We start from the raw sequence: 23289 nt of genomic DNA on the forward strand, positions 1-23289 counted from the left end.
TCCTGGCAGACAGAAAAACGAGTATGTGCCCCCCACGCTGGTCAGAAACCAACGCCACCGCAGCTGCTTCACCCGGGTGACGCTGGACGAGCAGCGCCGTCTGTTAAAGCATGCAAGACCAAGGCCCGGGATGCTCGGGCGCACGCCCCTGGCCCCGGGAGGCCCGCGCCGTGTCGGCGCCGCCGGAAGCGTGCCCAGCCCGCGAGAGCCGCTCCGACGCCCTTCACTAGCATCAAACAATAACAACGCGGGCGCCACTTACATCGACTACAAAGATCTCCTGGGAGTCGTCCAAAAACTGGACTTTGAGCTGCAGCATCCTTGAGTGCGCGGCCGAGCTTGCAGCAGGCGCGAGAGGCGTCGTAATGTGAGCGGGGAGGGAGCCCTGACTCTTCTTTCACACATAATTTCACTCTCAGTTGGATGGAGAAGGCTGCAGTCACAGCGGCACGGATGCAGACTTCCCCTCGGAGGCAAGGCTGGAAGCAGGGGAGCCCGGTGCCAGGACGCAGCCGGTTCTCCCAGCCCCTGCTTGGGAGCGCGTGGGGCCTTCTCCCCCCGGGGCAATTGCTGCGGACCACGCGAAGGGCCGGGGGCAGCGCAGCCGTACGGGAACGGAGGTGATGTAGCAGAAAAGCAGAGTTTTTTCCATCTAATCTGACCGTCAGGTGGCAAAGCCCGGAGAAGAGCCGTCCTGCCCGCGCCCGGGGCACGACCAGCTCTCTTGGAGCGCGTCGCGTGTTGCTCGCTTCAGCCCCTACGGACAAAACTCTCTTCTGAGCAGGTGCGTGGCCCGAGCACCGAAACGGCCCGAGCGTGGGTGCGCCGTGTCCAGCCCCGGGCACGGGAGGACCGCAGCAAAGGGGATGGGTTGCAGCGCTTCAAGGCCTCATGCCCTCAACAGACTCGTCTGCCCCCTGAATCCCTGGAGTAACACTTTCCCACTGCCCCGTGCCTCACGGGAATTGAGCGGCACCCCATTTAAACAACTAGTCTCCACGTTGCCGTGTACACACAGGGGCTGGGCACGGGGGGTAAGGGACCATCCAGGCAGGGGCAAGCCTGAACCCCCAGGAAGGAGCGTGGGAAGTGTACCGGGATGGGAGCCAGGAGAGCTCTACCTGCCACGCCGTCTTGCTGAAGTCACCCCCTCCCCCCCGTGCCTCAGTTTCCTGGCCCAGCTCCCATCCGTCTGGCCCATTTGCTCTACAAGCTCTTTGGGGCAGGGGCTGCTTCTCGCCACAGCCCAGGGGGAAGATGCAGGCGAGGGCCAAGACCAGCACCCTCTTCCCATCGCCCCTGTGGTTTGCTCATCAGCTCCTACCCCTTGCTCACCCGTCCAGACGGTGGTCTCTTGTCCGTCCCAGCCCGGCGTTAGCCGGCTGAAGGCAGCGTGGTCTGGTTCGTCTCCAGCTTTGGCTGCAAACACCCAGCGGCATCACTGCATCAGAGAGGGCCCCCGGGAACCACGGGGGCAGCTGGGCGAACGCTGCCACTCGACTGCATTTGCACGGACCAGCACGAATTTCATCAGCTCCCCCCTCCGCTACCTCAGTCCTGCCCCTGCACCCCCGGGGGCAGCTCTGCTCCTGCGCCTGGGTGCTGCTTCCAGGGCGAGGCAGGGCTGGCGCCGCGCTGGAGCCCAAGACCTCTCAGACCGCCTGGTCCTTGGCTCCGTCCCGCCGCCTTCCCCCCCGGCCCATTGCCCCGCGTGGCCCTCAGGCTGGCCTGCTTGCTGGGGTGGGAAACCAGCCCCACACCTCACCCCATGGCCAGCAGCCCCCGCAGGCGGGTCAGTGCCACGCGGCACGGCCTGCAAAGCCTCGGTGTGAGGGTGCGTGGCTGGGGGACGGGCGAAGAGAGAAGCCTCCTCGCACATCACCACGCCGGCTGCTGCCTGCCCGTGTGGACCGCTTGCTTCACGGTTGTGGCCTTTTGCAGGCTTCTGCGCTGCATTTTGGGGTCACCTCCAACCCCCTACAGAGTCCTCTTAGCCCCCCTCCTAGCAGGAGGGCTGCATCGTCTCCGGCTGCAGCCAACGTGTTTGGGAGCGCGCCCGAAGGCCAAGGCGGGGTGAGAGGCACCGGCGGCGAAGCTGTAGCTAGCAGCCGGCTCGGGTGCGCCCAACGTCCCCTCCGCCTGGACAGGCTCCACGGCCGTGACTCACAGGCTGCCTGGACGTGAGTCAGCGCCGCACGGCTGTGTGAGAAAGGGAAGCGTCACCCTGGGGGGTGTGAACAGGCGTGCCAAAGGCAAGTCGACGGGGGTAATTATGCCGCTCTGCTCACCACGGAGGAGGCCCCAGCTGCAGCGCTCTGCTTATTTTTTGGCACTGTGTCACGGAGAACTGGGCTTGAACAAAAGAGCTGGAGAGATGCAGAGGAGAGAGACGAGACCGGGAAGAAGTTGAGGAAAGCAGGGCCTAGGAGGAGCTGAAAAAAAGTGGGTTTGTTCAATGCAGGGAAGACAGCACGGAGGGGAAAGAAGGCGACAGTTTTCTAGCCCCTAAAGGGTTGCTGCAAACTGCTTTGGCCCATAACCCCGAAGGTCCAAGAGGAAGGACTCTGTTCATTTTGCACCGAGATCGGGGTAGCGGTCTGTTCAGGACGGGTTACAAGCTCAGAGATGCTCTTGATCCTGCCTCGGTGCCGGACCAGGCGATGCCTGGCGGTGCTTCCAGCCCGGCGCTCCCACCTACCTCCGGGCTCCGCAGACCCGCCAGGCACGCGGCTGCCTGGCGGCGCTCCCACGGTCTGCACTGGATCCCAAACGAGACGGCCACGGGAGCGGGGAGGTGAATGGGGAGTCAGGAGACCAAGGTTTTATTCCTGACTCTCTACCCCCCGACTAACTGCTTCCGAAGGGACGGGTCGGCAATGGAAGCTGGCAGCCCCTACGCCCCTCGCCTGCCATGAGATCCAGGGGTAACAGGGAGCCTAGCACCATCAAAACTATTTAGTGAACTTGGATCTCGGTGCGAATTAAACAAACTGGTGATGGGAAGGAAAAAACAACCACCAGCTCCGATCACAGATAACCTTTTCAACCCTCCAAGGATTAATCACTCTCTCTCTTCCCTGCCCAGCCTACGTGGATGTACTGAGCTGAATGTGGTAACCTCTGTCCTACTGCTGGGGACCGAGCGGGTCTTCTTCCTCTACCCGGTTCTCAGAATCCAGCCGGTTCCCTCAGTAAAAATAACGGGTAATGTTCTGCCGTGCAGAGGGGTTTTTCAGTAGCCGCTGTCGTAAGGCCCTGATCGCGTTCGCTCAGCTGCACAACAGCCCTGTGACGCAGCCCGGTATAAGTACCCCCAGTTTGCAGCTGGGGAAATGGAAGTTTATTGGTTTTTTAGCTGTGGCTGTCAGGTCCTCGCCTCCCACTCATCGCCCTCTGCAAGAGCCGGCGCTGCGAGCGAGGAGTGGGGATGACCTAGTGCTTGATACTAAGTCTGCTCCATGCCTACGTCACCTGTCCCGCCATCGCCCCACCACCCAACAAGCGAACAAGGGGCCCGAAGTCTGCACAAGTCCCCGTGGTTTCAAACCAGCCGGGGCCTAAGGGTGTTGTTCGACTGGAAGTGGCACAATCCGGCCCCTGGGGAGTTGTGCCATGGTGAGCTTCCCAGGACAGTTAAAAGAGGCTGTAATAACGAGGAACCATCTTCAGGGCCAAATAGCGACCGTGACCCATGCCCACGAATGCCAGCGCTATCAGCTGGAGCTGCTGACTGCCAATAGTCAGAAGGGTTAACCTTGGGCTTGAAGCTTTTTGAAACTACCGAGGTAATTCCCATTGCAGCCAGCAGCTTGCTGTGGTCCAGCTGCACTATCACAACCCTACAACAGCTTTGCATTTGGTTCTTGGTCTCTTAGAAAGCAACCGCACTACACGCAACGCCGGTAACAGTGCAAGAGCCTTTCCGAGAAAAAACAGCTGGAAAACCCCGGAGGAAGAAAGACTTTTGCATGCAGGAAGCTCCCTCTCGTGGTGGTTGCACTCAACAGTCACACGTTAAGGCGACAACACGCCTTGCGTGCGCGCATGCCGCAATAGGCAGTTCTCAGATGCTCCAACACGCCTCGATGAACACTGCCTGCTTGTCTCGCCCTTCCCCTGCACTGATTTCTCACCCTAAGACAGGCCTAATATGCGGCATATAAGAGAGCCCAGGAACAGATCAACTGGCTGCGAACAAACACAAACGACATCCGAAGCATCTGGAGAGTCGTGAATAACAGCATCTCCCCTGGGGCTACCCAGAGCGCCGGGTCAGACATCACCCCAACTTCAGCGTGTTGCTCCTTATTTCCAGGTGCTGCTGCAGGCTCAAAATGCAAAGATGAAAGAAGCTGGCAATGTTTAATTCAGAGAGATCTCTCGAGAGACTGAGGAAATAGCACATGCAAGACCATCCATCTTCATGCCGAGTCAAGGGAGCTTTGGGGCCGCCAACCACGTGCGTGCCTCCTCGTATCCAGTCACCTTCAGCCCAGGAAACATGATGGCAATCAATCAATCAGCGAAGCAGCGGGGCACAGACAGGAGGAGCCTCTTGGCTCATCGCCGCGGCAGACGTGGCGCTCGTGGCTCGAGGGGAATAGCTCTGGGCGTAGGGGCTGGAGGACAACTAAGCCGTGACGGCGCGTGGGCTCTGGGTGCGCCTCTAGGACGGCAGCTCAGACCCGTCTTGCCAGAAGCGGAGCTTGTTCCTGTATTTCACCCCTCCTGCCCCCATCCAAAAAAATAAAGGTCCTAAATGCCTGCCAGGACACCCCTCCCCCCTGTCCAGTTCCAGCCAAATTGCTTGACTCCGAGGCACCGTTCTGTTCCCCACACCACGAGGCTCCGAGGAGGAGAGCACAGGCCTGGAAAAAGCAGAGGAGGTAGAGACTGGCTGGAGGTTTGAGTTTGAACAACCTGAACTTGGGCTCCAGGGTGAAGGGACTCCTCCAGCCTTCGGTAGCTCTGCCGGTGGGAGACGCAGACAAATCTTCCAGGGTCCCTGTGCTATGCAGATCTTTCAATTAGCAGATGGGCGCAGAGGGAGCCCTTAGATCAGGCGCTCCCAAAGTTTGCCTGCACCCGCTGTCCTGTGATTGTGGAAACAGGGCACAGGGCAGAACCAACCAATTCCTGAAACATCAGACGAGACCGGGTTCAGCAATCTGAGACCTGCAGACAGGCAGGCGTGGCAGAGACCTCGGGAAATCAGCTGGCACCCAGCACGGAGGGACCATCCTGCACGTCTCTTTAAACCGCCCAAGGAAAGATGCTCCAGACCATCTCTAGGTAGCCTGTTCCCCTAGGTCACAATCAGAAACTGCTTTCCCTGACACCCAACCCTAAATCATCTTTGCTGAAATTAGGCTGATTTCTTTTGCTGCATCCCCCTGTGGCCACAGACCACAGAAGTTTGCTGCTGGCCAGCTCATGTCATCCGAGGTCCCTGCTTTAAGCAAGTAATTGGGTCTTGGGTCCCAAGACGTTTCACAGCAGACGCCACGAAGGAAGAAGCCCGAGTTGCTGACAGGTAATTCTACCTGCTCGCTCCCAGCAGCGCAGGGAACCCACAAGGACCTGCCTGAACAGTAAATACCTTTTCCGGAGTTCATTTATCCCTCAGTCCCCGGCCGTGGCATCCTGAGAATTCAGGTTAAGTGAGATAATCAGCCTGACAAAGGTAAAACATCAACACGAGAGGAAGGTAATGAGTCTAGAGATAGCCAGTGTCCTGGGAGGCTGTCCAGACTTGATGATTTGCCAGTTGTATTTCAATCATAGACCTGAAAATGTAGTCTGAATTTATTACAATATGGAGGGATACTGTAATAGGAGAGATCTGTAATTTTTAATTATGTATCCCCACACCCCTCCTGAAAGGCAAGTGTTGTTAGCGACACTTTGCAACAAAGGCAGAAAGAAATTTAGGCCACACCTGAAACAAATAAAGCAAGGAACTGAACGGGGCTGTTTCAGCTCCCAGACTAACATCTCAATACTAGTGCCTCCTTCCTTTTCTATAGATGCCCACAGCATTTTAAATGAACTACTGCTGAATTAGCATGTCCTCACACTGCACTCTGCTTTGGTGAAGCATTGAGGAATATAATCCCAACAGAAACGAGTCTAAACTGCAGTGACTCCTGGAAAAATAAGAATTCTCTTTTTTCGCAGCATGGTACCAGTGCAGCGGTCTTCCCATGCGTCATCCCAGCGACAGCGAATGCCCGTCCCTGTGCTGGACAGTTCAGGGTCGTTGTTCTGAAACACGATGCTCACAGGATGGTCCTCTATGGGTTTCATATAAAATATATCCAATTTTCAGGTCAAAAGATGCCCTTTTATTTCCCCTTTTCCCTGCCGCCACCTTGAGCAAGGATACCAAGATGGAGCTGTCCTGATAACTGTTGTCCACTCATCAGGGTGGTGCACGCTCAAGTGCTGCCATCAGTGGGGCTGGCATGCAACTAGACAGAATCTGGTATCAGCTGGGGTAGGCAAGCTGGTCGATTGACCAGTCAAATATTGTCAATTGACTGCTTATATTTTTGACCGGTCAAAGACTGTACCAATTTTGCAAAAAACAAAACAAAACCCCAAAACATTTTTTTTTGGTAGTTTTATGGACAGGAATATGATTTTTTTAAAATGCTTTTTGACACTTCTTAATGTTAAAATTGTGCTTTTTCTGTGTATTATTTAGACCTATTGGTAATTTTGTTTTACAATTTTTGACTGGTCAGCTAACCGAACTTTACTCCCACCCTTGTGGCATATGGCAGCTGGGCTGGCCAAGTGTGAACAGGAAGTGCAGTAAGTAGTACAGCATTACCATAACGTCGCTGTGTTAAAACAGCACCTTAAATAGCTCCTGAGCCTCTCCCTCTGCTTGGTGCTTTAGTAGCAGCCAGAGCCGGGGCTGCTGCTCTTGCTTGCATTTCATTAATGCGTCCTTGCACTCTCCTGCGAGTCCTTTGTACTATTTTAGCTGCACAAGACGCGTCAGCACCACAGCAGGCCGCATGGGGACGTCCGGGAAGTAGCAGACCTGGAGCGTAAGACAGCACTACATGTTTTAAGCACTTTCCCCTTCCTAATCATACATATTTGAAGATGCTGCTAATGAGTTTCCTCCCCATTAGTCTGTACCGCCAGCTCTGCTTCTGCCACCCTTCATGATGATTTATGGAGCAGCCGCAGGAGCCCAGGCCTCGCCTTCCCTCCTCCTCTGCCCTCCGAGGAAACATGGAGGAGCGCAGGGGCAGAGAACATGGTGGACATGGATTGACGACTTCACAATAGCCCGTCGGTGAAACAGACCCCTTCTGGGGGGGCCCGCTTTACCACCTCAAGCACTGAGCTCAGATAAAGTCCTTATTACCTAGATTGGCTCCCTGCACTCGATACCTTTCACCTTCACTTACTGGGCAAAGACTGTGCAGAGAATAAGTCGTCTCCCTTTCCAGCACTGTTACAACAGGGTGATGAGGGTCTTCTTCATAAGCAACACATCCTCTTCGAGCCCAATAGCTGGCTGCTGACTCACTTGCAAAAGCTGCCTGAGTTTCACCGAAAGGAATGCAAGGAGCCGAGACCACTCATCTATTTATATCAGGGGCACCACAATCCTTCAGGGACAGCTAGCTGCTCCCACTTCTCCTTTACATACTGAGCTTACCCTGGCACAGTGCACACAGCCCTCTCCATCTTGCTCAGCAAAGCACGTGGGTGGAGGGAGCTCTGTACCATTCAGCACGGCTTTGCTTACCCACTGCAAGGAGGGGGCCCCTTTTTGCGTGGCACTGAACTGAAAAAGCAACCATGCCAGTGCTCAGGAGACAGGAGCACCTGTGCTGCGAGGGTCCTGGCTCTTACACAGAGGATAACTCCAGAACTCAGTGCTGCAGGAACCAGATTCTTTCCCAGCAGCTGTGGGAGCCCTTACCTGTCCTTGTGGACACGCAGGGGAATCGTGGGGAGACAGGGGAGGGCTCTCATGCAGTGAGCAATAAGCTTCCTCACTGCATGCTGGATGCCATCCTCCTGGGCCAGAGTTAAAAATACCACCCAGCACAGGAGGGAGAAGGTGCGCGCTGCCCCCACTCAAGTTAGCTCTGCAGCAGAGACGCACTTACTAACTGCATCGAGCTTCCGCCGGCTGATGTGTCCCTTGGGGCTGTCCGTTTCCTGCTCCTCCGGGTCTTACGCTAAGCACTACGGCGCACGGGTTGAACTTCTCTCTGCTGAGGAATAAGACGAGCAGCAGCACAAGTCACGACGGAAACATTGCTTCCTGAAGAGCGACACTTCTGCAGCGTAATGAAGACAGGTGTGGGCTCCTCTCAAAACCAGCCTTTGGTTTTTCTCTGCTGCCAGTGAAGCCATGTGCTCAGACCAGCCACAGCACACTGCAGCTTTTGGGGTGAAGGCCAATTACCCTATTTTATTCGCTAAGAAAGGTGTGGGGGGGAGGAAGGCTGATTTTGTTTTTTATGGAGCTTAACATAGAGCAGTCCTGCCCACAACCAGAGCACCCAGACCCTAGATGAAAAAAAAAATCCCAGAGAAAATTTTTTTACCAGTCTGCCCCCCAGCAGCGCAGGAAATCAGAGGGCTTTATCCACCCGTGTGCACAGCATTTGGGGCACGGCAGAGGGGCGGAAGACACGCTGCCCAGCCCTGGGTAGCACACCCAAGCTTCTGGGTTGAGAAGCTCCGCTGACGAGACTCCTTCGCAGGCTGAGGCAAGGCTCCAGCAGCACTCGCACGGCACTGCCGTGGCAGAGGCTATGGGCACCAGCCCTGCAGCATCAAGGGCAGCAGCTGGCAGGTTGTGTTTACAGGTGGATCTCTCCAAGTCTGTCACTGCTGCGATATCCAGTCCAATGCTGTTAAAGGATCTCTGCTGAACCTGATCAGACACCCGCGGCGAAGCCTATGGAACAAAGCACTGGGAAGGATTAACACCACAAGGTTCCTTACCAAAAAGGAAGATCTGTGCAAGTTACACATAGGTGACAAACTTTTGCCTTGTGTAATGGGTCACAACTGCTTTAGATCCCTCTGAGAACGTAGTGTCATGCCACATCAGGGATGGAGAAGAGGAACATGTAATACTATTGGGGTAAAAGAGGAACGGGAGGACACAGCTTGAGTGATTTTTTTCAGTGTTGGTCAGTGGAAAACTGGGAGTTGACTCCGTGACAACACCAGTCCATGACAGTACTAGTCAGCCAAAATATTCTTCCTCTCAAGGCAGACAGAAAGCCTCTCTGAGTGGACACTTTTCCATAACCCCTAGAGTCCACCTCACTCCACTCCGTTGATGAGGGTATAAAGAAAGTTACTTTCCTTAGGCCACAGCAAGTCAGACAGACAACAGATGCATTTCCAGCTCCGCTATACAGTTAGTACACTTCAAACTATATTTTAACGATCAGAAGCAGAACCAAGGCTGTACCTCAAACCAGCATGTTGTAAAACAGCCTGCTGTGACACAAAACAGTGACCCACGTTGGTAATACAGATATCTATTTTATTTAAAAAGTTACAAACAGGTGGACTGTAGGGTTGTCTTACAAAATGACAAGAATGAAATCTATTGGAAAAAACTTTTTACAAAGCATTATAGGTAATTGTTCAATTTTTGCACTTGTTATTCCAGATTTCACCTATCACTGATAGAGATACAGTACATTAGATACAGGATGTTCGGTTACATGTTGTTTGTAGAGCCCTACTGCAGTGATTTGAACAACTCCTAAAACAGATGCCATAGTAAAGACAATACATATATTGCTTTTATTATTAGCCTCGTATTCTAATAAGCAACTTCACATGCAATCTATTGAGGAAACCTAACATAACTTTTGGTCCTTTTATTCAAAGTGTGCTGAAGAAACCATCTTTATCTCATTTTCCCCATTCCTGGCTTTCTAAGCTAGGTCAAGTTTCTTTTTTTTTTTTTCTTTTTTTTATTATTTTTTCATTTTTGCTGAGGTCAATGAAAATGAACACTTTTCTTTGATAAAACTACCCATAGGAATGAACCACCAATTAATATCAACCCAACCGTCTCCCCCCCTCAGACAAAAGGAAAACTAAGATCTTCATTACTTGTATTTCCTAGTACTTCTTACATCTACTAAAAGAACAATCATCACGACTTAAATCTACTCTGAATACAGGGTTTGGTTTAATTCTGGTATTAAAGTGCAAACCTAAATAAGTATTGGCCTCAGCCTGTTTTATGAAGTTTGTACAAACAGGGAAAAAAATATTTCAAGTAACCCCACAGTAAATCAGATGTTTTGATATCTAAGATAACATCTCGAGTTTTCTGCTTTTCCGGATTCAAATTCAACACTATGAAGATAATCAAAATCTTGATGGCTGCTAAATACTGCAAGTCTCAGGAATCTCCATTATATTATTCAATAAACCATATGAATGCCAAGATACTAAACTGGTAATCTCATTCATAGTTGCGTTGGAATGCCATCCTCCACAATACATTGAGTTTAAAAATGCTTAACCTCAGAAAATCGATCACTGCTTTTACTGGAGCTTTTCTGGTCAAAGTTACCCAGCTGGTACAGGGAAAAAATGTACAGCAATTAGAAGCATGTTCAAATGACTAAAGGTGGGCTCCTAAAAACCGAGAACTTTGGTGCAGTAGGTGAGCTGCAGGTATTCAACATCTGCAAAAAAAGTACGCGTTTTAAACCACTGGTAGTAAAAGCTCTCACGTACGCAACGTCCGTATTAATAAAACTCAACAAAAAGGTTCCGTCTGTTCTTTATACATTTTCTTTCTGCTTTTTATACCTGTGTTACTGTTAACATTTTCAAGTATTCAGACAAAATATGTTGATCAGGTAAACAATATGGAAGGCAATGGCTGTTTAAAGCACACCTGCAGTTAGTATCACTGAAACCTGGTGCTCTTCTCCCCTTGCTATACTGACTTGTCTCCAATGTCAACTTGTTTACTGGGAACAACTAAAAAAAAAAAAAGCCATGTGACAGTGCAAGAAAAAGTTTAACCAATATTGCTTTAAAATAGTATTCAGAAAGACAAATATTTGGAACTATAAAATGTAAAGTGATTTTATTTGCATTAGATTTACATGTGCAGAGGTCCACTGGATGTCACTGAACGCGCCAGGCAAAAGCAGAGCTAACTCTGGTCGGGCATACAGCCCATCCTGGAGGATACGGATACACTATCCCTTTTCAAAGGCGCGCTGAAGCAGGTCACATGAACTAGCATGTTTAGAAACTTTGCTGTAGGGAAAACTTCACTGCTGCATTTCAACATGATAACTGCCATGAATCAAAGTAGTCTGGAAACCCAGGATTGCAAAGAACACGTAGTTTGGACTCTACAGCCCGCTCCAAATAATCAAAGAGTCACATCAGGCCAATTGCAGATACATTATACACAGGCTGCATTTGCTGAGAAAAGGGATATTACATCCATACAACATCAGAGGTGCCTTCAGCATCTTCCCAAGACACTGTCACGCGTAAACATAAAAGTTTCAAAGTATGACCAACTACATTGTAGGAGAAAACTTTGCAAACAGAATTATGCACTGATGCGAGGTAATATACAGAAGTAACCATTTGCTTAAGGCTCAATTTTTGCTCCATTAAAACTTTCTTTTAAAAAGGCATTGAGTAGGTAATACTGAGTTTAAGTATTTAATAAATACAAGTTCAGAAATTGATTAAAGAAATCAATTAAACTATTAAAAATGAATTCTTGCATATTAGCCGTTACATGAACTCAGAAAGCTATAAAAGGATCGATAGGGTAAAGAACAGATTTTAACATATGGTAAACATGCTAAGCTTTCCTGTTTAAGGTCCATGGATCTTGAAGGCCACTGACCTTACGCACTTAGATGTATGGCAATGTGCTGTAATAGAGACAGGTTTACCAAGGCTCAGCTCTGCAACCTGGGCTGAAAGAGTTCTCCAAAGCAGCATCTGTGCAAGTTTCCTCTGAGTTTTATCTGCAATTTAACAACACACACAGTTAATGAAAAGCCACGTTCGCATCTCTGGATGTTCAAAATGGAGTCGGCTTTTCCAGGATGCATAAGAGCTGACTGTCATGCTGGAAAAAGTGGCAAGGGACCACCTTTTGCAGAAGTTTTCATTAAAAGCTTGTTCCTGTTTTTCACTTGGTCCCTACTTGGCCTTCCAATATTGCCAGAACCACTTTGCTCCCCTACCGGGGTTGCCCCGCACTGTGGAATCTACATCTCTGCGGCACGGAGCTCCGTGGGGCGAGAGCTAAGTGCAGGGATAGTTAAATAATCATGCCAATGCAAAAGCAACAACAGTCGGTTCTGTAATACACAGCACCCAACTGCAGCATCTGTGCATCCTTGAGGAATTGCTTCAGACGGGGAAAGTTATTAAAATACATCTGAAAAGTTACGGTCTTTAAAATGCTCCATCAAGGCTGTTTGGTAGCACGCCGGAAGCCACACTACTTTAAGGGAAGTTTTCGGGGAATTCTGAAAGTGGGGAAAAGGCTTCCTGTTCTGGCCGGCTTGACTCGGCAGGGTATCACAGCCTTTCAAGTTACCCTTTGCGTTTGTTCTTTGCCAGCCACCAGCTGAAAGCATAAAAGACCAAGTAGTGCAATGACTAAGCATTTACCAGTTTGAGCGACTGACGTCCCCGCAGAGCTTTTCTGTACTAGATCGGGGCACAAGGAATAACGCCACCAGCGTTTCAGATGTAGGCACCAACTGTGAAAACTCGTGGGCCTGTCAAGTGCAGGTCGCTGTGCTGCTGCGAGTCTAATGCCTGCTGCCCTCCTTGTAAGCAAGGAGTCCAACACGTGGTCTGAGCTGGACTCGTACAAAACAACGTGGCACTGCCATGCTTAAAGGGCATCCCAATATTGGTGGACTTGGTTACCACAGTGGGAAGTGATTAGGAAGCCTTCCTACTGCAGACAGGGCTTCAGAGCGAATAGGTGGCCCATAGGTATTACTGAGATTATAACTTAGATGGGAGTGTCATGGGCAAATAAAAACACATCTTTCCTAGCTAATTCACTGCTAAGGCTGGTAAGCGAACCTGATAGCTCTGCCAGGTGGCATAAGGCAGATTATACATTCTGGAAGTTTTCAAGAGCAGCTGGGACAGACACTCGGCTGGGATGGTTTAGCCAGGGATGATCCTGCCTTGAGCAGGGGGCTCCTTTTGGCTCGACTGTCCTACAATCAAGTTCAGATTTTAGGGGGGAGTCCTCCCTGGCACAGATCCATTAGCATAGCTCCTACGAGGGTCCAGTTACTCCTGCATGAGGAGGTGCAGGAGTGACCGGGTGTTAGCACAGAGATGGCTTGTCAGGAGAGGATGCAGGATCTCAGGCAGTGGAATTATTTGTCATATCTTTTCAGGGAAGTTTTAAGCCAGAGATGAAGCACGAGAAACCAAAAGGCGAAGTGCTAGAACAAGTCTGTAAAGTAAGTGGTGATGCAATGCATCTGAAGGAGTTCATGAACCGGGCAGTCACTACTAGTAAGAGTGTGCTAGCATCAGTGCCTACTCCCAACATTAGAGAAGGGAGCTGCAGCACCTCTACTTTGAAATTCATGGGAGATGGGTGTGGAGCTCTGGAAGTACCACAAGAATTGGTCACAGCAGGAATTCAAGGAAGTGTTTCTGTATGCACTGGCTTGGAGAGGGACAAGAGAGCAAGGCTTCTTTCTATACTGGACTAGGACAACTCTGTGATCTATTAAAATTCTTTATGTACTTCTTTGTTGATGCAAACAGTAAACTCCCTTGCAAGAGCGTACTAGAAACCCAAAAAGACAATGCACAGAGCCAAATTGTTATGAATGACTAGCAGAAACAGAAACTGAAGGCCAGGGATACAAGGTCCATTCTGTTCATAGCAGAAGGCTGCCATCCAGCGAGATACCCACAGAATCAGCGCTAGGAAGAGAGACAGGAAAAGTAGTTTCAAAATTTGCGAGTGACAGTTAAATCAAGACTGAAGTGGCCTGTAAAAGTGGTGAGGGTACTAGCAAACCTGGGTCCAGGGTGATGCACTCGCCATGCGAGTGTGAAGAGAATCACAGTGCAAGGCAGTACACACTGGAAGGAACGGGAACTCTTGCACACATCACTTCAGTGCAAAATTGACTGGTTGTCCAGAAGGAGACCTAGTTGTTACTGGGGAGGTCAGCAGGCAGGAGACAACCATCAGCAAAAGCAGGCAAAGGGCTAGGACAAGGCAGTGGCTCCTAAGCTACAACCAGGGCCCTTTGCAGGTTTTCTGCCCCACTAGCTCAGCTCTCCCTGGAAGAACGAAGCCATTAAGAGTGAATGGCTTTCCTACAGCTTGCTTTTACCCCGGCCAAGTGCCAAGAACAACTACTGCAGCAAGATTAGAAGCGTGCTGTCTCCCTCTGCCAGGATACATTAGAGGAAAGTCTGGTAGCCAGGCTAGTTTAAAAACCCCCAGGAGGTTCTGGACCACAGAGCCAAGAAGCAGGAAACAGGAGCATGGGTCTAGAAAGAGCCAGTGCAAAGAGATGGCACAGGAGGGGAAGAAGGCACTGCAATACCTCGGTGGTGCAGGGGGTTGTCTGGAGAAGATAAAGGGACAGTAAAGGGCAATGGATTTGCATTGGAGCAGGCAGAGGAATTGACTGCATGGAGCAATGACGCTCCATCGTGCAAGATGTTACTGCAGCTGCTGAAGGGAAGGCAGTGGCACAACTGCAAACCACAGCTGGATTCAGAAGTGAGCCACACTGGGGAAATAGCTGGCATCTCCTGAGACAGAAAACCCTGAGAGAAGGGGAATGGAAGTGCTTGGAAGAAATGAAATGGCAACTGGCTGCTTTGTGGCACACCCAGACGGCTAGGCACGGGAGGCCGAGACCTCACTCAGATTCCAAAGGGGACAGGGCAGGGTTACCTCTGCGTCCATCGGTTCCCTGTCCTCTCCCCTTCCCCCTTAAGAAAAATGTCCCCTCAATTTCTAAGGAGATCAGCCAGCAGTTGATGAGATTAAGAAGGAACTCCCCTGCGAACGGGTTATTCTACAAGCGCTCTCTAGGCTGTGACCTGTCCCCTGAAGCACGTGGTTTGGCTGCAGTTGAACACAGCCTGCTAGTATCAGCATTAATCTGCCATAGCAAGTCAGAACTGGACTTCCCATAGTCTTCAGCATGGGCAGCAGAGCTGATTATGTCACCCGGGCCAGAACACCCAAGTTCCAGGCAACAACTCCCTGTGGGCTATGGTGTCAAAACCAGCCAAATGGTGATTTTTTTCTTTTATCATAAACAGCTCTCGCAAAGTGAGACTCACCCAGTTGCAGGTTGAGTCACAGCAGAGCTCTGCGATCCTGTTCACCTCAGCAGTGCTCAGCTGAACTTATTCAGGGGTTAGGATACTATACTGAGACTTGGGTTTCAATCTCTGCCATGCTACAGACTCCCTGTGCATCCCAGCAAGTCTGTCTCTGCTCCCCATCACCAAGATGTAACATCTCCCTACTTCATGCAGGTATTGTAAGGAAACAGATGTGCTGCAGATCACAGGATGGGCAGTAGCAAGGGCCACATAAGGTTATTATCAGTAAATATCAGTATAGAGTATAGTTTGGGAGAACTATACTCCAAGCAAGAGCACAGCTTCAACTGCTTCCCTTAGAAAAAGCAGCAGGAACTGCAGGTGAACCAGGGCACTGCAAGAGAACTCTATGCTGGTGAAGGGTGGATGCCAGCTACCAACTGGTAGCTGGAAGAGGTTAAATCAGATACTGCAGAAAGCAGAAGAAAGGCAGAGGCCCTGCTGATAACACAAGCACTCTTGCTACCACATCCACCCCCAGTCCTGGGGAAGGGAAGAGTCAAGCAACTCTGAACAAGGGCAGGCTCTGCCTTCACTCCAAAGGCAAAGACCAGCAAACTGAAATGCTCTTTTGGGAACTAGAAAAGAGCCTAGAAGCAGAATGAGGACCACACAATCACAGCAACAACAAATGGAGTGGGAAGCCCTGACAGCTGAAACACAACCACTCTGGCAGCTAAAGGCAGACTGCCAGCATGCTATTAGCAAGAGAAGTTCTGAATAAGGACAAGCCCCTCTGCCCCCCAGAGAATCCCATCACTCCAGCAGGATGAAAGAGATTTCAACATGAAGGCCCAATTTTAAAATGCTGCCATTATTGTAGAATAAAAGCTTCAAATTATCCCTGAGCATTTAATTGCAATGTTTTTTTACTGTGAAAATGATAAACCGATATAACCACCTCTCGAGAGATGCATTAGAGAAAGAAATCACTTTATTCAGTTAGAAGCGACATTTGAAAGAAGCGAGATCTGTTGAAAGTGACACTGACCAAACCAGCCTGTGATCAAGTCTCTTCTAAGGCCGAGGGTACGCCGTACGTCACATCAAAAACATCCTTCTGATCCCAAAACGACCAGAAACCAGCTACTTGCATGGGACGTCAGTGGAAGTGGAGAACTGTGCTCAAGGGTGAAATGCTAAGTGGAGCTCGTATAAAACAAGCACATACTTATACTTTGAACCCTGTGGCATCTGGGAAACACCTCTCTGGGGTGGAAACAACTCAGTCAAGCAGATGAAAACTGTAAAGCTATGATTCAGATAGTGCATTTCCTTTGTATGCTGAATGCCCTATTATGAGACTCACCAGACAATCAGTTCTAAATAGTTTGAGCACCTTGGAGTTCCTTTGTAGCTAATGAATACTACAGCAACACCACAATAGGTTCCTGGGATGAGCATGTGTCAAAACGCAGAGGTGAGACTACTCCTGTGGTAGCCAGTGCAGATGAACAAACGCGTCCTGTTACAATCGCAGTGTCTTATCTCTTATAAGCTTATTTCATGTGGAAGGTAACTCTACTGAAGCAATACAGGAAGTCTTTTTTTTTTTTTTTTTTTTAATACTGAAGGACTTCCATGCACATAAACTTACTCCTAGTCAAGCGTGTCAGAAGTTTCAAAGTGATTAGCTGCACTATTTAAAAGGAAACAGTTACCCACCCCAATTAATGATGAGCATTCAACCAACCTGCTCTGTATGGCCATGATTGAGGTTTTTCTTTATTTTTCTCACTGGACGATGCAAGTTGTACAACACTGATCTTGTTTCTCAGGCAGGGACGCATAGTTCATTTGCCTGACGATTTCAGCAAACAGTTCGTCCACCATGGTTTTACTCTTGGCTGATGTCTCCATGAACGGACAGCCCCATTCCTGAGCCAAAGCTCTGCCTTCTGCAGACAAGACCTCCCTCTCCGACTCCAGATCCACTTTATTCCCCACTAGGATGAGAGGAACTTTTTCATATCTCTTCACTCGGACAATCTGGTCCCTCATTGGCTTGATGTCCTGATTAAACAATCCAACTGGTTAATAAACTTTTAGTAAGCACGCTAAATCACTGTCAGCTTTAGCACTACAACAAATACGTTTCCATAAGCTTGTACTTTTAACCAAAGATAAATATGCTATGTTCCACAGAGGTCCTGAACAAATACCTTGGACTTACACTATCACATGTCTAGCATTTGTACAGAGGAAGTTCATCCTCTCCCTTTCAAAATGTCGACTCTAAACAGCAGAGAACGAGCCTTCCTGTATGTTTAGAAAGTGCCCAATTGCAAAACAGAATTGCTTTTCCACTTCTCAGAAAGTTTTTCAGTTGGGGGAGGAAGATGTGTTATAATAAATCCTCAGAGGTTTGGAGAACTGAATCAGTTGTTTGGCCCAAGTCTGCCTCAGACCTTTTGACAACAGCCACACTATACATCTATTATTGAATCACTTAGGCAGACAGGGAGCTTATGTTCAAGTTCCTGCTGCAAAAGTCTGCAGTTTTTAAGATAGTTTAGCTTTACCCTGTTTCCCATAGTTGTGCCATGCTGTGAACTGCTTGTTGTGAAAATACACAAACTGTTGTGCATCAGTAATCAATACACAGACACAAAATAAGACTTTGCTTTTGATCCTCTGCAAAATGCAATAAACTCTCCCACAAGTAAAGAATCACATGTTTCTGTGCCATGTCCTCAGGAGAGTGAACGCACTGCCTCCTGCCTGGAATTTAAAACTGTAAGGGCTACTGTTTTGGGGGGTTTTGTGGGGGGATGGTGCAGGGGAGTGTTTTGCACAGTTCCAGGATACAGAAGCAATTAAGCATTTGAAACTGCCTCTCTTCAGTACAAGTGTATAGGAAGGCCTACACCTACACTGTTTTGATTACACATAGCCAAAAAAAAAATGTAACTGAAGTGGAAGAACAATTTTTTTTTGCAGGTCGTGATGAGAACAACAGTTTAAGACTACATACCTTAAAATTCTTGGCTGAGAGAAAAAGCTCCCAATTTCTAGGGAAATGAGAACTTACCATTGGCAAGAGAGAAACCTCCCAAAAGGCCTGCTGTCCCTTTTCAAGAATCAGGACTCAAGTACAATTTATCAAGGCCCTTTTCTAAGATAATGCTCAACCTTCAGCAGAAACATTCTGCCTCCGTGGGGGTGTGAAAGGTTTTGCCAACCAGCTGCAGTACGCCCAGCTCAGCAATTTAATTGGAGCCAACATCAGAGCTCCAAATCCCTGCGCTGCACTACATGCTGCCAAGTCCAGCGATTTCCCACAGAAACAGGCTGCTTATTCCTAGAGGCAGTTTAGGCCAGTTACAGGTTGTGGGATTTCTTGCTCCATGTCAGGTTCTGCAGTGCAAGTTTGTGGATCTGCATTTCATTTTTGCACTTGACCCATTTTTCTTGTGAGCACACCACCCACACCATGTGGGCACTGAGCTTGCGCTCCATGGCAGCTTGCTATGAGAAAGAGGGGAACGGAGGGCACCAGACTCATTTGCACAATTGACATGTAAGCCAGTAACTTCAGGCTCAGGAAATGAACCAAAAAATCTATCTAGAGATTAACAGGCACCCCCCCACCCAAAAAAACAACAACACAACAACAAACAAACCAAAAACAAAAACCACTCCCTGGCAAACAGAAAGGGAACTGCCTTCAGGCAGGTCAGCCTCGTGAAATCTAGCCCCAAATTTGGGGGTTCACCCTCATTCACAGAAAGCCTGAAAATGCAAATCTTTAGTTATTAAGCAAAGCCTAATGGGAAGAGCTGAGGATTCCCCTGAAGCAGTTGCAACGTAGTGATTGCAACACCCTGTTAAGCACCTGTAGCACATGCACCTTGCCTCCTCTGTGCTGACAGGCTTGTAGCCAGCCGTGAGAAACCAGGGGGCTCTTCATGTTTTCCTTCCCTCTGGTCAAAGCAGCTGGAGATGCATCGAAGGCAATAGCATTAGTATCCCAGCTGAGGGGTGCCACAGGACACTGCAGTGTCTAGGAAGTCACCCCCAGGCCTCCTCTCTAAGCATCCCCTGGCCCTAAACATTTAAGCTGCAGCATTCAGCAGCACGCTCCTTGTCTGTGTTTGGGGCACTGCCCAAACCAGTGGCTCTCAACCTTTTTCTACTCAAGGAAAAAAATACCAGCTCCTAGTTTTCACTTGTTTTTTTAGCTACTTATGTTCAGTTCCAGCCTTAAATTGGTACTGGAGGGGCAGGTTGTGACATTTGAGGCTGCTCAGAGCTAGGCTGCCGCTCTGGCAGTGGTGGAGGCAGATAGCATAGCCAGGCTGAGAAAGGGACTGGATAAATTCCTGGATGATAGATCCATTCGTGGCTATTGAACAGAACCACTGGAGATGTGTCCCGTGGCAACACCTAACCCACTAACTGGTGGAGGCCAGGCAGGGTACTGAACAGGGGCCAGACCACTCTTCAACTGCGTAAGACAGCTTTAGACCTCTAGTGTATTGGTAAAGCTCCCAGTTACTTTTTAACTGGAAAATGTTTTATGGGGGATGATGCATCTTACCATCTTTCCCCCCCACTTCGCAAAATCCTAGATATGCCCACGCAGACACCACCCAGTGAAACTGCCTGGAGACGCTACTGCCCGGCAGAGATAAGCTATCGGGCTCAGACAGGCTACGCGCCCGGCCCTGGCCTCGCTCCTCCAGGACAATAATCAAGCGATTCTTCCAGGCCTCTACAAAGCATAGTCGAAACATGGGCATGGTGCCTACACAGGGAACAGCTCACCCATGCAGCAAGGGCCGGGGCATTACCGGGCAGCTCTGACACAGGGACATGACTGGTGGGGGCCGAGGGGGGTGACCTGGTTGACAAGGGGACCGAGGCAGGGGATAGTGTGGTTGGGGCGGGGGGCTACCCTGGCTGACATGGGGATAGGGCTGGTGTTGGGAGGGGGCGTTTACCTGGTTGATGAGGGGACCTCTTTTTGGGGTCCCCAGAGTGGGGGGGGGTAGCAGGAAGACTGAGGCACGGGACGGGGGGGGCTTACCTGGCAGCTCTGCTGCCTGACATGGGGACAGGGCTGGTGGGGGGAGGGGGCGTTTACCTGGTTGATGAGGGGACCTCTTTTTGGGGTCCCCAGAGTGGGGGGGGGGGTAGCAGGAAGACTGAGGCACGGGACGGGGGGGCTTACCTGGCAGCTCTGCTGCCTGACACAGGGACAGGGCTGGTGTTGGGAGGGGGCGTTTACCTGGTTGATGAGGGGACCTCTTTTTGGGGTCCCCAGAGTGGGGGGGGGTAGCAGGAAGACTGAGGCACGGGACGGGGGGGGCTTACCTGGCAGCTCTGCTGCCTGACATGGGGACAGGGCTGGTGGGGGGAGGGGGCGTTTACCTGGTTGATGAGGGGACCTCTTTTTGGGGTCCCCAGAGTGGGGGGGGGGGGTAGCAGGAAGACTGAGGCACGGGACGGGGGGGCTTACCTGGCAGCTCTGCTGCCTGACACAGGGACAGGGCTGGTGTTGGGAGGGGGCGTTTACCTGGTTGATGAGGGGACCTCTTTTTGGGGTCCCCAGAGTGGGGGGGGGTAGCAGGAAGACTGAGGCACGGGACGGGGGGGCTTACCTGGCAGCTCTGCTGCCTGACACGGGGACAGGGCTGGTGGGGGGAGGGGTCTGCCCAGAGGCGAGGTGGCTGGTGGAGGCGACGGGGCCCAGGGCAGGGCGGGGGGCTCACCGGGGAGCTGTGCTGGCGACGAGGGGAGCAGGGGCGGCGCGGTGGGGGCTCCGCTGGCTGAGAGGGGCCACGGCCGGAGGGGGCGGGGGGCGGGGTTACCTGGAAGCTCTGCTGGTTGACGAGGCTGTAGACGAGGATGAAGCCCTGCCCGTTCTTGATGTAGAGGTCGCGCATGGAGGCGAACTGCTCGGTGCCGGCCGTGTCCAGGATCTCCAGCACGGAGGGCGACGAGTCCACCTCGATCTCCTTGCGGTAGAAGTCCTCGATGGTGGGGTCGTACTTCTCGATGAAGGTGCCGGTCACGAACTGCACGGTGAGCGCCGACTTCCCCACCCCCCCGCTCCCCAGCACCACCACCTTGTACTCCCGCATCGGGGCTCCGCGCCGCCCCGGCCCGGCCCGGCCTGGCCCCGGCCCCGGCCCGCCCGGAAGCCTGAGGCTGCCGCACCGGCCGCGCCCCAGGTCACTTCCGGGAAGTGGCGTCACCGCCAGCGGCCGCCGGCCTGACTCAGCCCGGGGGGAAGACTGAGGGTGCGACACCGCGCGCCGCCCGCCGGAAGTGGGGGCCGGACACGCTGTCACGCGCGGGGGAGGGGGTAATGGAGGCGGTGACAGCGGCCCGCCCTCACGCGGGGGGGGGGGGGGACGCGGATCGGTGTGACACTGCCCCTCGCTTGGTCTGGGAGGGGCTCGCACAGCCCCCCCCCCCGCCGGGGGGACCCCCAATGCAGTGTCACCAGCACCACCCCCACTCCGGGGACTCCAAAATGTAGTGACACCGCCCCTCCCCCATTCTGGAGCTGGAAGGGAGGCCCCAAAATGCAGTGACACCACCCCTCCCCCACTCTGAGGACCCCAAGAAGAGTGACGCCACCCCCTCCCCCAGCCCAGACATGAGGTGAACCTGGTTTGAGGAGGGGACCTCTTTTTGGGGTCCCCAGAGTGGGTGGGGGGGCAGTAGCAGGAAGACTGAGGCAATTATTGCTAATCGAACTCGTTTCCCATCCCCCCTGCCAGGACGACTTGAACTACAGTCGTTGGCCATTTGTGATCATCTATGGGCGGGGGGAGAAGAAAGCAAGCGAGAGAAAGAAGAGGTCCCGTTGACGTCTCGTGCCTGGTCCAAGATCGTCCATTTTCAGCCACCCTGCCCTGTTCCCAGCACTCGGTTTTCTTCAGCGGCATTTGGACCAGCCTGTCCGCGCCGCGCCCCCGCACCCAGGGCAGACCCCTTCTCGGCGCCGTCTTCTGTGTTGGGGTTGAAACCCACCACCTCGCAGCTGACTTCGGTGGGATCCGCTGTCACTTACGGGTCTTGTTTGACGAGCTGCCATGCAGAGCTGGGGCTTCCGGTAATTCCTGGGGTGTTCTCGCTGATCCTGAATCTGATCCCAGGTGAAGTTGGGGGGGAAAGTCTCCTACTGACGTCAGTTAACATCTGGAGACGCGAGAACGTGAGAATTGCCGTTTGCTGGCTTGGGCCCTAGGTTGGTCTGGCCCCGTCTCTTGCATCCTATTGCGGCCGAGAACAGGAGACGCTACGAAGTCTCAATGCTGAAAGGGAGATGCTAGTCCAGACTCCAGCATTCAAGGCCGAATTCGGGGGGCGTGCCCCTCGCTCCCGTGCTCAGTAGCAACGGATGCCCCTTTTCCTCTAAGTCTCAGCTGGCTCCACATCTGGATGTCCCACGTATTAATGACACGCTGGGGGGAAAAAGAACTTCCTTGTGTTAATTCCAAACCTACTCGTTTCATCTGATGACCCCTAGTTTTTGCTCCACGAGAGAGTCAGCGATCAATCCCTTCCGACTTACTCTTCACCGTTCAGTATTGTTGTAAACGCTTCTCGTGTCCCCGCTCAAACATCTCTTTTCTAAGCAAGGCCTGGCCTCTCTTGTCTCTCCTCATATGGCTGAAGTTAAGGCCATCACTGTGAGGCTTACAGTGAGGGTGGCCAACATCTGGAACGGGCTGCCCGTGGAGGTGGTGCTCTCTCCGACCTTGGGGCTCTTCAAGAGGAGGTTGGACATGCACCTGGTTGGGGTCGTCTGCCCCCAGGGGAGGAGGTTGGACTTGATGATCTGCTGAGGTCCCTTCCGACCTGAACAACCATGAAATCTATGGATGTCCCTGTATACCTCTCATCATCCTTGTAGCCCGTCTCTGGACCTTC

General features: G+C 51.5%; 1 protein-coding gene across 1 annotated transcript; it reads right to left on the minus strand.

Moving 5' to 3' along the window:
• Positions 1 to 9517: 9517 nt before the first annotated feature.
• RAP2C (RAP2C, member of RAS oncogene family) lies at positions 9518 to 21516 on the minus strand. Its single transcript, XM_090059916.1, has 3 exons — positions 21216 to 21516; positions 17096 to 17415; positions 9518 to 12023 (listed from the first exon to the last, which is right to left on the minus strand). Exons 1-2 carry the CDS (start codon positions 21486 to 21488, stop codon positions 17137 to 17139), a joined length of 552 nt encoding a protein of 183 aa, XP_089916042.1. The 5' UTR covers positions 21489 to 21516; the 3' UTR covers positions 9518 to 12023; positions 17096 to 17136.
• Positions 21517 to 23289: the final 1773 nt, after the last annotated feature.

This window comes from Crocodylus siamensis, chromosome 8, assembly GCF_052110815.1.
Source record: "Crocodylus siamensis isolate JL-2025a chromosome 8, ASM5211081v1, whole genome shotgun sequence".
Classification (NCBI taxonomy): Eukaryota; Metazoa; Chordata; order Crocodylia; family Crocodylidae; genus Crocodylus; species Crocodylus siamensis.